This window comes from Hemitrygon akajei, chromosome 6 (assembly GCF_048418815.1).
Source record: "Hemitrygon akajei chromosome 6, sHemAka1.3, whole genome shotgun sequence".
NCBI lineage: Eukaryota > Metazoa > Chordata > Chondrichthyes > Myliobatiformes > Dasyatidae > Hemitrygon > Hemitrygon akajei.
The window spans coordinates 104,425,139-104,445,286 of NC_133129.1; the positions used below are offsets into that span (position 1 = coordinate 104,425,139).

Below are 20,148 nucleotides of genomic sequence, written 5' to 3' on the forward strand. Positions count from 1 at the left end.
TAATCCTCTCTCCGACCTGTCCCAACAACAGTGTGATCCTCACTCGGACCTGTCCCAACAACAGTGTGATCCTCTCTCCGTACTGTCCCAACAACACTGTGATCCTCTCTCCGTACTGTCCCAACAACAGTGTAATCCTCTCTCCGACCTGTCCCAACAACAGTGTGATCCTCTCTCCGACCTGTCCCAACAACAGTGTGATCCTCTCTCCGACCTGTCCCAACAACAGTGTAATCCTCTCTCCGACCTGTCCCAACAACAGTGTGATCCTCACTCGGACCTGTCCCAACAACAGTGTGATCCTCTCTCCGTACTGTCCCAACAACACTGTGATCCTCTCTCCGTACTGTCCCAACAACAGTGTAATCCTCTCTCCGACCTGTCCCAACAACAGTGTGACCCTCTCTCCGTACTATCCCAACAACAGTGTAATCCTCTCTCCGACCTGTCCCAACAACAGTGTGACCCTCTCTCCGTACTGTCCCAACAACAGTGTGACCCTCTCTCCGTACTGTCCCAACAACAACGGTGTGACCCTCTCTACGTACTGTCCCAACAACAGTGTGACCCTCTCTCCGACCTGTCCCAACAACAGTGTAATCCTCTCTCCGACCTGTCCCAACAACGGTGTGACCCTCTCTCCGTACCGTCCCAACTGTCTGACTCTCTCTGCACTGTCCCAATAGTGTGATTCTCTCTCCGTACTGTCCCAACAGTGTGACCCTCTCTCCGTAATGTCCCTACAAAAGTGTAATCCTCTCTCCATACTGTCCCAACAACGGTGTGACCCTCTCTCCGTACCGTCCCAACTGTCTGACTCTCTCTGCACTGTCCCAACAGTGTGACCCTCTCTCCGTAATGTCCCTACAAAAGTGTGACCCTCTCTCCATACCATCCCAACAACAGTGTAATCCTCTCTCCGACCTGTCCCAACAACAGTGTAATCCTCTCTCCATAGCGTCCCAACAACAGTGTGACCCTCTCTCTGTACTGTCCCAACAGTGTGACCCTATCCACATACTTTCCCATCTACACTGTGACCCACTGTTTATACGATCCCAACAGTGCGTCCCTCTCGCCTTACCATCCCAACAACAGTGTAATCCTCTCTCCGCACTGTCCCAACAATGGTGTGACCCTCTCTCCGTACCGTCCCAACTGTCTGACTCTCTCTGCACTGTCCCAATAGTGTGATTTTCTCTCCGTACTGTCCCAACAGTGTGACCCTCTCTCCGTACTGTCCCTACAAAAGCGTGACCCTCTCTCCGTACCATCCCAACAACAGTGTAATCCGCTCTCCGACCTGTCCCAACAACAGTGTATTCCTCTCTCCGTACTGTCCCAACAACGGTGTGACCCTCTCTCCGACCTGTCCCAACAACAGTGTAACTCTCTCTCCGTACCTTCCCAACAACAGTGTAATCCTCTCTCCATACTGTCCCAACAACAGTGTAATCCACTCTCCATACTGTCCCAACAACAGTGTAATCCTCTCTCCATACTGTCCCAACAACGGTGTGACCCTCTCTCCGACCTGTCCCAACAACAGTGTAACCCTCTCTCCGTACCTTCCCAACAACAGTGTAACCCTCTCTCCGACCTGTCCCAACAACAGTGTAATCCTCTCTCCGACCAGACCAACAACAGTGTGACCCTCTCTCCGTACTGTCCCAACAACAGTGTAATCCTCTCTCCGACCTGTCCCAACAACAGTGTGACCCTCTCTCCGTATCATCCCAACAACACTGTGATCCTCTCTCCGACCTGTCCCAACAACAGTGTGACCCTCTCTCCATACTGTCCCAACAACAGTGTGACCCTCTCTCCGTATCATCCCAACAACAGTGTAATCCTCTCTCCGACCTGTCCCAACAACAGTGTAATCCTTTCTCCATACTGTCCCAACAACAGTGTAATCCTTTCTCCATACTGTCCCAACAACAGTGTGATGCTCTCTCCGTACTTACCCAAGAACAGTGCGATCCTCTCTCCATACTGTCCCAACAACGGTGTGATCCACTCTCTCCGTACCATCCCAACTGTCTGACTCTCTCTGTACTGTCCAAATAGTGTAATCCTCTCTCCGACCTGTCCCAACAACAGTGTGATCCTCTCTCCGACCTGTCCCAACAACAGTGTGATCCTCTCTCCATACTGTCCCAACAACAGTGTGATCCTTCTCGGTACTGTCCCAACAACAGTGTAATCCTCTCTCCGACCTGTCCCAACAACAGCGTAATCCTCTCTCCATACCGTCCCAACAACAGTGTGACCCTCTCTCCGTACCGTCCCAACAACAGTGTGACCCTATCCACATACTTTCCCATCTACACTGTGACCCACTGTTTGTACGATCCCAACAGTGCGTCCCTCTCGCCTTACCATCCCAACAACAGTGTAATCCTCTCTCCATACTGTCCCAACAACAGTGTGACCCTCTCTCCGTACTATCCCAACAATAGTGTGACCCTCTCTACGTACTGTCCCAACAACAGTGTGACCCTCTCTCCGTACTATCCCAACAACAGTGTGACCCTCTCTACGTACTGTCCCAACAACAGTGTGACCCTCTCTACGTACTGTCCCAACAACAGTGTGACCCTCTCTCCGTACTATCCCAACAACAGTGTGATCCTCTCTCCGACCTGTCCCAACAACAGTGTGACCCTCTCTCCGTACTGTCCCAACAACAGTGTGACCCTCTCTACGTACTGTCCCAACAACAGTGTGACCCTCTCTACGTACCGTCCCAACAACAGTGTGACCCTCTCTCCGTACTATCCCAACAACAGTGTGACCCTCTCTCCGTACTGTCCCAACAACAGTGTGATCCTCTCTCCGACCTGTCCCAACAACAACGGTGTGACCCTCTCTCTGTACTGTCCCAACAACAGTGTGACCCTCTCTCCGTACCGTCCCAACAACAGTGTGACCCTCTCTCCGTACTATCCCAACAACAGTGTGACCCTCTCTCCGTACTATCCCAACAACAGTGTGACCCTCTCTCCGTACTGTCCCAACAACAGTGTGATCCTCTCTCCGACCTGTCCCAACAACAGTGTGACCCTCTCTCCGTACTGTCCCAACAACAGTGTGACCCTCTCTCCGTACTGTCCCAACAACAGTGTGATCCTCTCTCCGACCTGTCCCAACAACAGTGTAATCCTCTCTCCATACTGTCCCAACAACAACGGTGTGACCCTCTCTCCGTACCGTCCCAACTGTCTGACTCTCTCTGCACTGTCCCAATAGTGTGATTCTCTCTCCGTACTGTCCCAACAGTGTGACCCTCTCTCCGTAATGTCGCTACAAAAGTGTGACCCTCTCACCATACCATCCCAACAACAGTGTAATCCTCTCTCCGACCTGTCCCAACAACAGTGTAATCCTCTCTCCATAGCGTCCCAACAACAGTGTGACCCTCTCTCTGTACTGCCTCAACAGTGTGACCCTATCCACATACTTTCCCATCTACACTGTGACCCACTGTTTATACGATCCCAACAGTGCGTCCCTCTCGCCTTACCATCCCAACAACAGTGTAATCCTCTCTCCATACTGTCCCAACAACGGTGTGACCCTCTCTCCGACCTGTCCCAACAACAGTGTGACCCTCTCTCCGTACTGTCCCAACAACAGTGTAATCCTCTCTCCGACCTGTCCCAACAACAGTGTGACCCTCTCTCTGTACTGTCCCAACAACAGTGTGACCCTCTCTCCATACTGTCCCAACAACAGTGTAATCCTCTCTCCGACCTGTCCCAACAACAGTGTAATCCTCTCTCCGACCTGTCCCAACAACAGTGTAATCCTCTCTCCGCACTGTCCCAACAACACTGTGATCCTCTCAACGTACTGTCCCAACAACAGTGTAATCCTCTCTCCGACCTGTCCCAACAACAGTGTGACCCTCTCTCCGTACTGTCCCAACAACAGTGTAATCCTCTCTCCGACCTGTCCCAACAACAGTGTGACCCTCTCTCTGTACTGTCCCAACAACAGTGTGACCCTCTCTCCATACTGTCCCAACAACAGTGTAATCCTCTCTCCGACCTGTCCCAACAACAGTGTAATCCTCTCTCCGCACTGTCCCAACAACGGTGTGATCCTCTCTCCGTACCGTCCCAACTGTCTAACTCTCTCTGCACTGTCCCAATAGTGTGATTCTCTCTCCGTACTGTCCCAACAGTGTGACCCTCTCTCCGTACTGTCCCTACAAAAGCGTGACCCTCTCTCCGTACCATCCCAACAACAGTGTAACCCTCTCTCCGACCTGTCCCAACAACAGTGTAATCCTCTCTCCGACCTGACCAACAACAGTGTGACCCTCTCTCCATACTGTCCCAACAACAGTGTAATCCTCTCTCTGAGCTGTCCCAACAACAGTGTAATCCTCTCTCCGACCTGTCCCAACAACAGTGTGACCCTCTCTCCATACTGTCCCAACAACAGTGTGACCCTCTCTCCATACTGTCCCAACAACAGTGTGATCCTCTCTCCGACCTGTCCCAACAACAGTGTGACCCTCTCTCCGACCTGTCCCAACAACAGTGTAATCCTCTCTCCGTACCGTCCCAACAGTGTGACCCTCTTTCCATACTGTCCCAACAACGGTGTGACCCTCTCTCCATACTGTCCCAACAACAGTGTGACCCTCTCTCCGTACTGTCCCAACAACAGTGTGACCCTCTCTCCGTACCATCCTAAACAACAGTGTAATGCTCTCTCCGTACTGTCCCAAGAGCAGTGCGATCCTCTCTCCATACAGTCCCAACAGTGTGACCCTCTCTCCGTACTGTCCCAACAACGGTGTGACCCACTCTCTCCGTACCATCCCAACTGTCTGACTCTCTCTGTACTGTCCAAATAGTGTAATCCTCTCTCCGACCTGTCCAAACAACAGTGTGATCCTCTCTCCATACCGTCCCAACAACAGCGTAATCCTCTCTCTGTACTGTCCCAACAGTGTGTCCCTATCCACATAATTTCCCATCTACACTGTGACCCACTGTTTGTACGATCCCAACAGTGCGTCCCTCTCGCCTTACCATCCCAACAACAGTGTAATCCTCTCTCCGCACTGTCCCAACAATGGTGTGACCCTCTCTCCGTACTGTCCCAACAACAGTGTAATCCTCTCTCCATACTGTCCCAACAACGGTGTGACCCTCTCTCCGACCTGTCCCAACAACAGTGTGACCCTCTCTCCGTACTGTCCCAACAACAGTGTAATCCTCTCTCCGACCTGTCCCAACAACAGTGTGACCCTCTCTCCATACTGTCCCAACAACAGTGTGACCCTCTCTCCGTACTGTCCCAACAACAGTGTAATCCTCTCTCCGACCTGTCCCAACAACAGTGTATTCCTCTCTCCGACCTGTCCCAACAATAGTGTGACCCTCTCTCCGACCTGTCCCAACAACAGTGTAATCCTCTCTCCATACCGTCCCAACAACAGTGTGACCCTCTCTCTGTACTGTCCCAACAGTGTGACCCTATCCACATACTTTCCCATCTACACTGTGACCCACTGTTTGTTCGATCCCAACAGTGCGTCCCTCTCGCCTTACCATCCCAACAACAGTGTAATCCTCTCTCCGCACTGTCCCAACAATGGTGTGACCCTCTCTCCGTACCGTCCCAACTGTCTGACTCTCTCTGCACTGTCCCAATAGTGTGATTTTCTCTCCGTACTGTCCCAACAGTGTGACCCTCTCTCCGTACTGTCCCTACAAAAGCGTGACCCTCTCTCCGTACCATCCCAACAACAGTGTAATCCGCTCTCCGACCTGTCCCAACAACAGTGTATTCCTCTCTCTGTACTGTCCCAACAACAGTGTGACCCTCTCTCCGTACTGTCCCAACAAAAGTGTGATCCTCTCTCTGTACCATCCCAACAACAGTGTAATCCTCTCTCCGACCTGTCCCAACAACAGTGTAATCCTCTCTCCGACCTGTCCCAACAACAGTGTGACCCTCTCTCCGACCTGTCCCAACAACAGTGTAATCCTCTTTCCATACTGTCCCAACAACGGTGTGACCCTCTCTCCGTACCGTCCCAACTGTCTGACTCTCTCTGCACTGTCCCAATAGTGTGATTCTCTCTCCGTACTGTCCCAACAGTGTGACCCTCTCTCCGTAATGTCCCTACAAAAGTGTGACCCTCTCTCCGTACCGTCCCAACAACAGTGTAAGCCTCTCTCCGACCTGTCCCAACAACAGTGTGATACTCTCTCCGTACTTCCCCAAGAACAGTGTGATCCTCTCTCCATACAGTCCCAACAACGGTGTGACCCACTCTCTCCGTACCATCCCAACTGTCTGACTCTCTCTGTACTGTCCAAATAGTGTAATCCTCTCTCCGACCTGTCCCAACAACAGTGTGATCCTCTCTCCATACTGTCCCAACGACAGTGTAATCCTCTCTCCGACCTGTCCCAACAACAGTGTGATCCTCTCTCCATACTGTCCCAACAACAGTGTGATCCTTCTCTGTACTGTCCCAACAACAGTGTAATCCTCTCTCCGACCTGTCCCAACAACAGTGTGATCCTCTCTCCATACTGTCCCAACAACAGTGTAATCCTCTCTCTGACCTGTCCCAACAACAGTGTAATCCTCTCTCCGACCTGTCCCAACAACAGTGTGATCCTCTCTCCATACTGTCCCAACAACAGTGTGATCCTTCTCTGTACTGTCCCAACAACAGTGTAATCCTCTCTCCGACCTGTCCCAACAACAGTGTGATCCTCTCTCCATACTGTCCCAACAACAGTGTAATCCTCTCTCTGACCTGTCCCAACAACAGTGTAATCCTCTCTCCGACCTGTCCCAACAACAGTGTGACCCTCTCTCCGACCTGTCCCAACAACAGTGTGACCCTCTCTCCGACCTGTCCCAACAACAGTGTGACCCTCTCTCCGACCTGTCCCAACAACAGTGTAATCCTCTCTCCATACAGTCCCAACAACGGTGTGACCCACTCTCTCCGTACCATCCCAACTGTCTGACTCTCTCTGTACTGTCCAAATAGTGTAATCCTCTCTCCGACCTGTCCCAACAACAGTGTGATCCTCTCTCCATACTGTCCCAACAACAGTGTGATCCTTCTCTGTACTGTCCCAACAACAGTGTAATCCTCTCTCCGACCTGTCCCAACAACAGTGTGATCCTCTCTCCATACTGTCCCAACAACAGTGTAATCCTCTCTCCGACCTGTCCCAACAACAGTGTAATCCTCTCTCTGACCTGTCCCAACAACAGTGTAATCCTCTCTCCGACCTGTCCCAACAACAGTGTGACCCTCTCTCCGACCTGTCTCAACAACAGTGTAATCCTCTCTCCATACCGTCCCAACAACAGTGTGACCCTCTCTCTGTACTGTCCCAACAGTGTGACCCTATCCACATACTTTCCCATCTACACTGTGACCCACTGTTTGTACGATCCCAACAGTGCGTCCCTCTCGCCTTACCATCCCAACAACAGTGTAATCCTCTCTCCGACCTGTCCCAACAACAGTGTGACCCTCTCTCCGTACTGTCCCAACAACAGTGTGACCCTCTCTCCGTACTGTCCCAACAACAGTGTGACCCTCTCTCCGTACTGTCCCAACAACAGTGTAATCCTCTCTCCGACCTGTCCCAACAACAGTGTAATCCTCTCTCCGACCTGTCCCAACAACAGTGTGACCCTCTCTCCATACTGTCCCAACAACAGTGTGACCCTCTCTCCGTACTGTCCCAACAACAGTGTAATCCTCTCTCCGACCTGTCCCAACAACAGTGTAATCCTCTCTCCGACCTGTCCCAACAACAGTGTGACCCTCTCTCCATACTGTCCCAACAACAGTGTGACCCTCTCTCCATACTGTCCCAACAACAGTGTGACCCTCTCTCCGTACTGTCCCAACAACAGTGTAATCCTGTCTCCGACCTGTCCCAACAACAGTGTAATCCTCTCTCCGCACTGTCCCAACAACGGTGTGATCCTCTCTCCGTACCGTCCCAACTGTCTAACTCTCTCTGCACTGTCCCAATAGTGTGATTCTCTCTCCGTACTGTCCCAACAGTGTGACCCTCTCTCCGTACTGTCCCTACAAAAGCGAGACCCTCTCTCCGTACCATCCCAACAACAGTGTAACCCTCTCTCCGACCTGTCCCAACAACAGTGTAATCCTCCCTCCGACCTGACCAACAACAGTGTGACCCTCTCTCCGTACTGTCCCAACAACAGTGTAATCCTCTCTCCGACCTGTCCCAACAACAGTGTAATCCTTTCTCCGACCTGTCCCAACAACAGTGTGACCCTCTCTCCATACTGTCCCAACAACAGTGTGACCCTCTCTCCGTACTGTCCCAACAACAGTGTAATCCTCTCTCCGACCTGTCCCAACAACAGTGTAATCCTCTCTCTGTACTGTCCCAACAACAGTGTGACCCTCTCTCCATACTGTCCCAACAACAGTGTGACCCTCTCTCCGTATCATCCCAACAACAGTGTAATCCTCTCTCCGACCTGTCCCAACAACAGTGTGACCCTCTCTCCATACTGTCCCAACAACACTGTGATCCTCTCTCCGTACTGTCCCAACAACAGTGTAATCCTCTCTCCGACCTGTCCCAACAACAGTGTAATCCTCTCTCCGACCTGTCCCAACAACAGTGTGACCCTCTCTCCATACTGTCCCAACAACAGTGTGACCCTCTCTCCGTATCATCCCAACAACAGTGTAATCCTCTCTCCGACCTGTCCCAACAACAGTGTAATCCTCTCTCCATACTGTCCCAACAACAGTGTGATGCTCTCTCCATACAGTCCCAACAGTGTTACCCTCTCTCCGTACTGTCCCAACAACGGTGTGACCCACTCTCTCCGTACCATCCCAACTGTCTGACTCTCTCTGTACTGTCCAAATAGTGTAATCCTCTCTCCGACCTGTCCCAACAACAGTGTGATCCTTCTCCGTACTGTCCCAACGACAGTGTAATCCTCTCTCCGACCTGTCCCAACAACAGTGTAATCCTCTCTCCGACCTGTCCCAACAACAGTGTGACCCTCTCTCCATAGTATCCCAACAACAGTGTGATCCTTCTCCGTACTGTCCCAACAACAGTGTAATCCTCTCTCCGACCTGTCCCAACAACAGTTTAATCCTCTCTCCGACCTGTCCCAACAACAGTGTGACCCTCTCTCCATACTGTCCCAACAACAGTGTAATCCTCTCTCTGACCTGTCCCAACAATAGTGTGACCCTCTCTCCATACTGTCCCAACAACAGTGTGACCCTCTCTCCGTACCATCCTAAACAACAGTGTAATGCTCTCTCCGTACTGTCCCAAGAGCAGTGCGATCCTCTCTCCATACTGTCCCAACAGTGTGACCCTCTCTCCGTACTGTCCCAACAACGGTGTGACCCACTCTCTCCGTACCATCCCAACTGTCTGACTCTCTCTGTACTGTCCAAATAGTGTAATCCTCTCTCCGACCTGTCCCAACAACTGTGTAATCCTCTCTCCGACCTGTCCCAACAACAGTGTAATCCTCTCTCCGACCTGTCCCAACAACAGTGTAATCCTCTCTCCGACCTGTCCCAACAACAGTGTGATCCTTCTCGGTACTGTCCCAACAACAGTGTAATCCTCTCTCCGACCTGTCCCAACAACAGTGTGATCCTCTCTCCATACTGTCCCAACAACAGTGTAATCCTCTCTCCGACCTGTCCCAACAACAGTGTAATCCTCTCTCCGACCTGTCCCAACAACAGTGTAATCCTCTCTCCGACCTGTCCCAACAACAGTGTGACCCTCTCTCCGTACTGTCCCAACAACGGTGTGACCCACTCTCTCCGTACCATCCCAACTGTCTGACTCTCTCTGTACTGTCCAAATAGTGTAATCCTCTCTCCGTACCGTCCCAACAGTGTGATGCTCTCTCCATACTTTCCCAACAGTGTGACTCTCACTCCATCCTGTCCCAACAACCATGTGACCCTCTCTCCATACCATCCCAAAAACAATGTGACCCTCTCTCCGTACAGTCCCAACAGTATATTCCATTCTCTGTACTGTCACAATAGTGTGACCCTCACTTCGTCCTGTCCCAACAACAGTGTGATCCTCTCTCCGTACTGTCCCAACATTGTACCCCTGTTTGCATTCTGTCACAACAAGAGTGTGATCCCTCCATGCAATTCCCACCAACACTGCGGCTCTCCCATGTGATGTCCACCAACAGTGAGCTCCACTTATTGTCCCTCCAACGGTGTGACTCTCCCATGTGATGTCCACCAACAGTGAGCTTGACTCCTCCCTTTATAATCTCAACAACTGTGCAAACCCCTTCCCCCTTGTACTGTCCCAAGAACAGTGTGATGCTTCTGAGGGCTCCAGTACTGATTGACACGGATTTTTTCCTCATTATTGGTTCAGTAACTTAAACCTTCAGCCACCACAAGAGCACAGAGTGTGCCATTGAGCTGCAGTGTACTGCAGATCCCCCTTTCTTTTAAAACTCACTTTGCGAAAGAGTGCGGTGATACGGTCCCGGGTGTTGTAGAACTTGGAGTTGAGCCAGATGACCCGGACAAGGTTGAGGATGTGAGGCAGCTTGGGTGGAATGTCTCTCACCTTCAGAGTGGTGAGCTCCTGGCAGGGCACATTGAGTAAAGCCAGGAAGCTGAGGTTGGACTGCGCCTGAGCACGCCCATCCTAGAATCAAAGCACAAGTGGGCACAATGTTATCAGGAATACTACAAGTGAGCCAGAGTTTCACATATACTGCAGCAGGGGAGTCCCATGTCTTACGGAGTGAATGCTTAACTCCCTAGCAGCAGAGACCAGTTGGTGAGGAAGCTAAGTGAAAAGGCATGTTCTTTCAAAGGCGTGGTAATGGGAGGGATGTTAGGGGAATGGGGCACAATAAATTGTAAGGAGGAGGCAAAGCCATTGACAGAAGACCATCCTCAGAAATCGGCAATTCGCAAGCTCAGATCAGGGTCTGGATAATGCAGAAGTGAGTGCTGGTGAGGGGCTAGGGTTACGCAGCAGTTTCCTGATGGGGCTAAGGCTGAACATGTGAGAAATACCGATTCTAGGACAGAAGGAGATGGGACAACTCTGGGGGAGATTTAGTAAAATTAAGCTTCATCTCATGAGCCAAGCTAGGTACACGGTTTCAAATTCCTATTATTTCTGACCTAGCTGACATGAAAATTGTTGTTATGTGGCAGCAGTACAGTGCAAAGAATAACGTTACCATTAATTACCAAAGTACAGTGCAAACAAAAGAAATAATGGTGTATTGAACAATGAGTCCTGATGAAGGGTCTCAGCCCAAAGCATCAACTCTCCATAGCCTGTCCATAGATGCTGCCTTATCTGCTGAGTTCCTCCAGCATTTTGTGTGTGTGTCATTTTGGATTTCTAGCTTCTACAGAATCTCATCAAAGAGGCATAGAACACTAATTCATAGAAACTGGCCCATCTAGTATGTGTCAGACCAATAGTCCCATTGACCTGCACCGTTGTCCTCCATAGTCCTCCAAGAAGACAGGTCCCCATGGTGTACCTGGTAAGGCTCAGAAAACTTGTGCTAACCAACTGGTGGATGTGTTCAAAGACATTTTCAAATTCTCATGGCTACAGAAGTTCCTACTAGCTTCAAAAGGGCAACAATTACACCAGTACCCAAGAAGAGCTGGGTGAGCTACCTTAACAAATATTGTCCAGTAGCACTCACATCTATGGTGATTAAGTAGTTTGAGAGGTCGGTTATATGGCTGGAAACAACTCGTGCTTATTCAAGGACCTGAACCTGCTGCAATTTGCCTATTGCCACAATAGGTCTACAGCGGGTTCAATCTCATTGACTCTTCATCTATTCTTGATCACCTGAACAATACTAATACTTATATCAGGCTGCTGTTCATTGACTACAGTTCAGTGTTTAACGTTATTATTCCTAGAGCTCTGATCAAAAAAGCTCCAAACCCTGGGCCTCTGTACCTCCCTCTGCAACTGGATCCTCAACTTCCTTACCTTAAGATCACAGTCTGTATAGATCAGAAATAACATCTCCACCTTGCTGATAATCAACACTGGCACACCTCAAGAATATATGCTTAACCCACTGCTCTACTCTCTCTACACGGTAGAGTTACCAGGAGGATAGTTGAATACTCCTCGTGGAATGTGGGAAGGCAGGGAGACCTCAAATGTCCATAAAGACTGTGAGAAGTGGTCAGTTCTCTGGCACTGTCTGCATTTGTGAATCAGAAGGAAAGTAGTCCTGTGATTAGGTTAGGATTAACTCGGGGGGGGGGGGGGGGGGAGAAATCGCTGAGCAGCACGGCTTGAAGGGCTGGTAGAGCCCATTCTGCACTGTAGCTCAATAAATAAATTAATATTTATTCTATTTATACCCCTCATAATTTTGTATGCTTCTATCAAATCTCCACTCATGCTCCTACACTCCAGAGAATTAAGAGCTAACCTATTCAACCTTTCCCAATAACTCAGATCCACAAGTCCCAACAACATCCTTTTAAATTTTCTCTGCACTGTTTTAACATTATTTATATCTTTTCTGTAGGTAGGTGACCAAAACTGCACACAATACTCCAAATTAGGCCCCACCAACATCTTATACAATTTCAACATAACATCCCAACTCTTGTACTCAATACATTGATTTATGAAGGCCAACGTGCCAAGAGCTTTCCGTACGATCCTATCCAACTATGATGCCACTTTCAAGGAATTATGGATCTGTATTCCCAGATCCCTCTGTTCTACTATATTCCTCAGTGCCCTACCATTCACTGTGCAAGACTTAACCTGGTTGCACCTCTCAAAGTGCAACCCTTCAAACTTATCACATTAAATTCAATCTGCCATTTTTCCAGCTGGTCCAGGTCCCACCCCAAGCTTTGATAGCCTTCCTTGCTGTCAATGCACCCCCATTCTGAGTGTCATCTGCAAATATGCTGATCGAGTGACATCGATCGAGTGAGATTGATTGAGTTTACCACATCATCATCCAGATCGTTGGCAAATTGCAACCAACCCAGCACTGATCCCTGCAGTTCGCCTCTAGTCACAGGCAAAGAAGCAACCATGTACTACCACTCTCTGGCTTCCCTTGCAAAGCCAATGTCTAATGCAATTTATTACCTCATCTTGAATGCCAAGCAACTGAACCTTCTTGGCCAGCCTCCCATGTGGGACCTTTTTAAAAGCCCTGCCTTCAACGATCCTGATAACTTCATTGAAAAACTATAGAGCTAGTTTGACATGACCTACTACACTCAAAATCATGTTGACTATCCCTAATCATTGTGGCTATCCCTCGAGGTCAAGGATGATGGTCTTCATTCCGTTTCCGCAGAGCAAAGATGCTTGTGCGTGTATTTGTTTAACGTGTACTTGATGTTGCACTCCAAGAAGCACACGATACTTCACAAATCAACCAACCGATTCCAATGGCATGGAAACCACGACAATTGGAGCTGATGAATTTGTTGCAGCCTTCATCCACCTTCACAGTTGAGTTTGAAGTAACTTTGTCTGCCTGTTCCACAGTTGAGGTCTTGGTTGGATTGTTCTTTGTCAGGGACCTCACCCTCGACCTTACCACCATGGGTGACCCTACCAGGAGCATAGCTCCAGACAGCATCGCTCTTGGGAACTCAGGGCCACACAAGCTTCTCCTCCACGACAAGGTGACAATCCATGGACTATCCCTAATAGTCCCTGTCTATCTAAATATTTATACATCCAGTCCCTTAGAATACCTTCGAGTAACTTGTCCATCACCTCCCTCTGGTGCCCCTCCTCCTTCCCTTTCTCCCATGGTCCACTCTCTTCTCCAATCAGATTCCTTCTTCTTCAACCCTTTACTTTCTCCACCTATAACCTCCCAGTTTCTCATTTCACCCCCCTTCCCCACCCATCCATCTTCCCCTCACCTACCACTTTGTACTCCTCCCTCCCTTTCTTATTCTAGCTCCTGTCCCCTTCCTTTCCAGTCCTGAAATGTCACCTGTTTACCTTGCTCCATAGTTGCTACCTAGCCTCCTGAGCTCCCCCATCCATCTCCATGTGTTTTTCTGTCTACAGTGAACTTTGCCCACTTTACTCAGGAGTTCCCTTGGGTGGAGGATTGTGTTGATGCCCCAAGACACCTTGGGGAAACAGATCAAGGGATCCTTACAGTTCATCTGTACAACAGCAGCCAGCCTCAGTTGTTTGATCTTCACACCTGCTCAAAGGTGGTTTACTCAATAACATTTGCTGGCCGGCAGTGTAGTGGCATAAGTACTGGACTTAGAGGCAAATGGCTGGAATCCAGCCAGCCCTTTGCACGCTTTCTATCTGTGCTGGGTCATGCGTCAAGCTAGCAACTCACCCTCGACAAATGCTAAAGAAATGGCCAAAAATGCCACCAAATACACCACAAGGTGTGGAAAAGAAACAACAAATGAACATTTAGTTCTTCCCCTGGCTCCTGGATGACCAGTTACACCCACAACAATAGAATAACCAGTAACTTCCACAGGCAAAGGGCAAAGAATTTTACACAGGATGCAGAACAAAGGTGAAAGAGAAATTTAAAAAGCCGCAGTACAGCATCATAGACACAAGAGTTTCTGCAGAAGCTGGATTCCAGATTCATTCCCATCCACAAATGCTGCTTGACCTGCTGAGTTTCGCCAGGATTAAGTGTGAGTGTGTGTGTGCGCGCGCACGCGCAGTAGTACAGCATTATCATGTGACCAGAGACTGCAACTAAACCGTGACAGCTGACATAGCAAAACTTGGGGTGACACAATAACATACTGTTTAGCACAACGCTTTATAGTACAGGCGACCCTGGTTCAATTCCTGTCACTGCCTGTAAGGAGTTTGTATGTTCTCCCTGTGGGTTTCCTACACAGTCCAAAGACGTATCAATTAGTAGGTTAAATGGTCATTGTGGCAACACTTGTGCACTGCCCCCTACTACCTAACATGTTAATGTAAATGATGCCTTTCACTGTGTGATTCAATGTACTTGTGATAAATACACGTAGAGATGGCAGAGAAACTGAATGCGTATTTTGCATCAGTTTGTGCAGTGAAATTACGACTGAGAAGGTGCTCAGGATGCTTACTTGTCTAAGAGTGGAGGAAAATCTCCTGGACCTGATGGAATGCACCCTCAAGTTCTGAAGGAAGTAGCTGGAGAGGTTGTGGAGGCATCTTTCAAGAATCGATAGATTCTGGCATTGTACCAGATGACTGGAAAATTGCAAATGTTACTCCGCTATTTAAGAAGGGTGGGGGGGCATCAGAAAGGAAACTATAGATCTGTTAGCCTGACTTCAAAGGTTGGGAAGTCGTTGGAATCGATTATTAGGGATGAGATTACAGAATAAATATAATGTTCTATGGTTCTAATACCTGGAGGCACATGACAAGATAGGCCATGGCCAGCATGGTTTCCTGAAAGGAAAGTTCTGCCTGACTAACCTACTGCAATTTTTTGAGGAAATTACAAGCAGGGTAGACAAGCAGTAGATGTTGTGTACTTGGATTTTCAGAAGGCCTTTGACAAGGTGCCGCACATGAGGCTGCTTAGCAAGATAAGAGCCCATGGAATTACAGGGAAGTTACTAGCGTGGCGAGCATTGGCTGATCAGCAGAAAACAGAGAGTGGGATTAAAGGCTGCTGGTTACCAGTGGAGTTCCACAGGGGTCAGTGTTGGGATCGCTGCTTTTTACAATGTATGTCAACGGTTTGGACTACTGTATTTAATGGATTTGTGGCTAAATTTGCCGATGATACAAAGATACGTGGAGGAGCGGGTATTGTTGAGGAAACAGAGAGCCTTCAGAGAGAGTTAGATAGTTTAGGAGAATGGGCAAAGAAGTGACAAACGAAATACAATGTTGGAAAGTGCATGGTCATGCACTTTGGTGGAAGAAATAAATGGGCAGATTATTATTTAGATGGGAGAGAATTCAAAATGCAGAGGTACAAAGGGACTTGGGAGTCCTTGTGCAAGATACCCTAAATGTTAACCTCTAGGTTGAGTCAGTTGTGAAGAAGGCAAATGCAATGTTGGCATTCATTTTTAGAGGTATAGAATATAAGAGCAGGGATGTGATGTTGAGGCTTTATAAGGTACTCTTGGGACCACACAGGGTACTGGGCTGCTTATTTTAGAAAGGATATAATGACATTGGAGAGGGTTCAGAGAAGAGTCACAAGAATGATTCCAGGAATGAAAGGGTTACTGTATGAGGAATGTCTGGCAGCTCTTGGGCTGTATTCCCTGGAGTTCAGGAGAATAAGGGGGGGGGGGGGAATCTCATAGAAACATTGCAAATGTTAAAAGGCCTGAACAGATTAGACATGGCAAAATTATTTCCCATAGTAGGGGATTCTAGGACAAGAGGGCATGACTTCAGGATTGTAGGACATCCTTTTAGAATTGAGATGTGAAGAAATTACTTTAATCAGAGGGTGGTAAATCTGTGGAAGTTACCACAAGCAGCTGTGGAGGCCAAGTCATAGGGTGTATTTAACACAGAGACAGATAAGTTCCTGATTAGCCAGGGCATCAAAGGGAATGGGGTGAAAGCAGAGGAGTGGGGATGACTGGAAGATTTGGATCAGCCCATGATTAAATGGCAGAGCAGATTTGATGGGCTGAATGGCCTACTTCTGCTCCTTTATCTTATGGTCTTACAGACGTAGGAACCTGAGTTACAAGGAGAAGTTACGTGGACTGGAACTTTATTCCCAAGAAGATAGAAAACTGGGGGGGGGGGGATGTTACCTGATAGATCATGCAAAACATGCACAGGGTAAAACACATGGTCTTTTTTTGCAGGGTGGAGGGTGCTAGGTTTAAGATCGGAGGTGAGAAATTTTATAAGGACATTGGAGACATATTCTTCATGCCAAAAATGGTGCTTATTTAGAATGGGCTGCCGGAAACAGTGGCTGAGGCAGACACATTAGCAATGTTTAAAAACCATCTGGATAAGTACCTAGATAGGAGATGTCTAGAGGGCTTTGGGCCAAATGTGGACAGATGGGACTAGCACGCTGGGAAACAGTCAGAATGGATGAGCTGGTCCGAAAGGCTTGTTTTCGTTATGTATGACTCTTGACGACATCTAAGTTGGGATGTTGCAGAAGCCCAGTGATGGATGAGAAAGCAACCTGGAATCCAGAGCAACAAGCACAAATGCTGGAGGAACATCTCTGAGGCAGTATCTATGGAGGGGAATAAACAGTTTTGGGCCAAGAGCCTACATTAGGACCGAAAAGGAATTCCTAGTCCTCCTCATACACGTAGTTGCCACTCAGGAGCCCTCACAGCTTGTACCCAGTTGGTGAAGCAGGTAACCAGAGTCATTGACGACAATCAACACTTCACTTCCTGTTGGAGGTCAGCAATGTTTGATTATCATTCAAAGCAAGGAATAATTATGCTGGATTCTCACAAGAGAATCTTCTTGTCACATACCTGAATCAGCTTGGCAAGCTTGAGGAAGGGAGCAATGTAAGAGGACTTGAAGAGCTCGAGGATGGACTGGATATGTTTGACTCCAGGTTTATCGAGTTGGAAACCAATTCCTGACAAGTCCACACAACGGTTTCGCCAGAACTGAATCTCCTCCAGTGGTCCAAGGATCTCCCCAGTGTCTACGGACTGCTGAGCACTGAGCACGTCTTTAATCTGACGAGTCCAATGGACAACAGCAGCTGAAGATTGAAGCACAAAGGTTAAATGCCTCTCCATCAATAGAGACCTCTCAATCAATACTTGGAGTCACTTTGGAGACCAATTCTGCTCTTTCCTCCATCAAACATGCACAGAGGAAGGCCATTCAGCCGCTCACGCCCACTTTGCCATTACATTAGGTTATAACTGATAAACATTTTCACTTTATAATCCTTAATAATAACTATTCATTAAACTCAACTTCAACTTCAGTACCTCCAGCTATGGTCAAAGATCCAGATTTAACTACCTTTGGTATGAGAAACTGCAACCTCCACCACCTCCAACAAGATCCTACCATCAAACATCATTCTCTGCAACCTCCACCACCTCCAACAAGATCCTACCATCAAACATCATTCTCTGCAACCTCCACCACCTCCAACAAGATCCTACCATCAAACATCATTCTCTGCAACCTCCACCACCTCCAACAAGATCCTACCATCAAACATCATTCTCTGCAACCTCCACCACCTCCAACAAGATCCTACCATCAAACATCATTCTCTGCAACCTCCACCACCTCCAACAAGATCCTACCATCAAACATCATTCTCTGCAACCTCCACCACCTCCAACAAGATCCTACCATCAAACATCATTCTCTGCAACCTCCACCACCTCCAACAAGATCCTACCATCAAACATCATTCTCTGCAACCTCCACCACCTCCAACAAGATCCTACCATCAAACATCATTCTCTGCAACCTCCACCACCTCCAACAAGATCCTACCATCAAACATCATTCTCTGCAACCTCCACCACCTCCAACAAGATCCTACCATCAAACATCATTCTCTGCAACCTCCACCACCTCCAACAAGATCCTACCATCAAACATCATTCTCTGCAACCTCCACCACCTCCAACAAGATCCTACCATCAAACATCATTCTCTGCAACCTCCACCAACTCCAACAAGATCCTACCATCAAACATCATTCTCTGCAACCTCCACCACCTCCAACAAGATCCTACCATCAAACATCATTCTCTGCAACCTCCACCACCTCCAACAAGATCCTACCATCAAACATCATTCTCTGCAACCTCCACCACCTCCAACAAGATCCTACCATCAAACATCATTCTCTGCAACCTCCACCAACTCCAACAAGATCCTACCATCAAACATCATTCTCTGCAACCTCCACCACCTCCAACAAGATCCTACCATCAAACAACAAACCTTCTCCCCACCCTCCAGATTGCTTCCTCTGTTATTCCTTTGTCCATCCATCCCTCCCCACTAATTTCCCTTCAGGTACATTCCTGAAAATCGAAGGAGTGCTACACCTGCCCATTCACCTGACCTTCATCTCTATTCAGGGACCCAAACGGTCCTTAATGGTGAAGCAACAATTCATTTGCAAATTGTTGGGATCATCTACTGTACCCAGTGCTCCCGATGCAGCCTCCGTTGCATTGGTGAGATTTGATGCAGATTAGGGGATTGTTTCATCAAGCACCTCAGCTCCATCCACAAAAAGTGGAATTTCCCAGTGACCAACCATTTCAATTGCTGTCCCCATTCCCATTCCGATATCTCACTCCATGGCCTCCTCTTCTGCGTGATGAGGCCACTCTGAGGTTGAAGAAGCAACACCTTACTATCAGACTAGGTAGCCTCCAACCTGATGGCATGAACACTGATTTCTCCAACATCAGGTAATTTTTTCCGTCACCCTTCCCTCTTCTTCATTCCCCCACTCTGGCCTCTTATCTCTTCTACTTACCTGCCTATTACCCCCGGTGCCCCTCCTCCTTCCGTTTCTCATTTTCCTCTCCTATCAGATTTATTCTTCTCCAGTAGTTTACTTTCTTTGTTTATCACCTCCCAGCTTCTTACCTTATCCCTCCCATCCCACCCAACTTGCTTCGTGTATCACCTTCCTCCTCCCCCTCCCCTACCTTCTTGTTCTGGTAGCTAGAGGTCATGAGTTAAGGGTACAATTCAAAGGTTGATTACAAGTCTGGAAGTCAAAGCCCAATTACTAAGCCTGGAGACCGGAGTCCTTTCCTGAAGTTGGAGGACTGTCTATGTGTGTGAGTGGGTGAGAGGGAGGAAAGAGGTTTATTTTGCTGTTTTTGTTTAGTTGCTTGTTGTGCTCTATATGGTATTGTCTACCAAGCATTGTGGATATGCTATGTTGGTGCCAAAATGTATGACTCATTAATAACATAAATGACACATTTCACTGTATGTTTCCATGTAAATATGATAAACAAATTTGAATTCTGAAAAATTCTGAAAGCTGAAATATTTAAGGGGGACCCAAGGGAGAGTTTCTTCACTCAGAAGCTGGTGTGAGTGTGGAATGAGCTGACAACGGAACTGATGGATATGGGTTTAAGTGGAATATTTA

The 20,148-nt window shown here is 48.3% G+C and overlaps 1 protein-coding gene across 1 annotated transcript in view; it reads right to left on the reverse strand.

Annotated features, from left to right (window-relative positions):
• The window catches only part of dnah2 (dynein, axonemal, heavy chain 2), a 497,351-nt gene that overhangs the window by 441,792 nt on the left and 35,411 nt on the right, over positions 1–20,148 (reverse strand). The window contains exons 7-8 of the mRNA XM_073049044.1: positions 17,519–17,757; positions 10,518–10,709 (exon numbers count right to left, since the gene is read on the reverse strand). Of these exons, the coding sequence (XP_072905145.1) occupies positions 10,518–10,709; positions 17,519–17,757 (431 nt within the window). The remainder of the gene's footprint in view (positions 1–10,517; positions 10,710–17,518; positions 17,758–20,148) is intronic.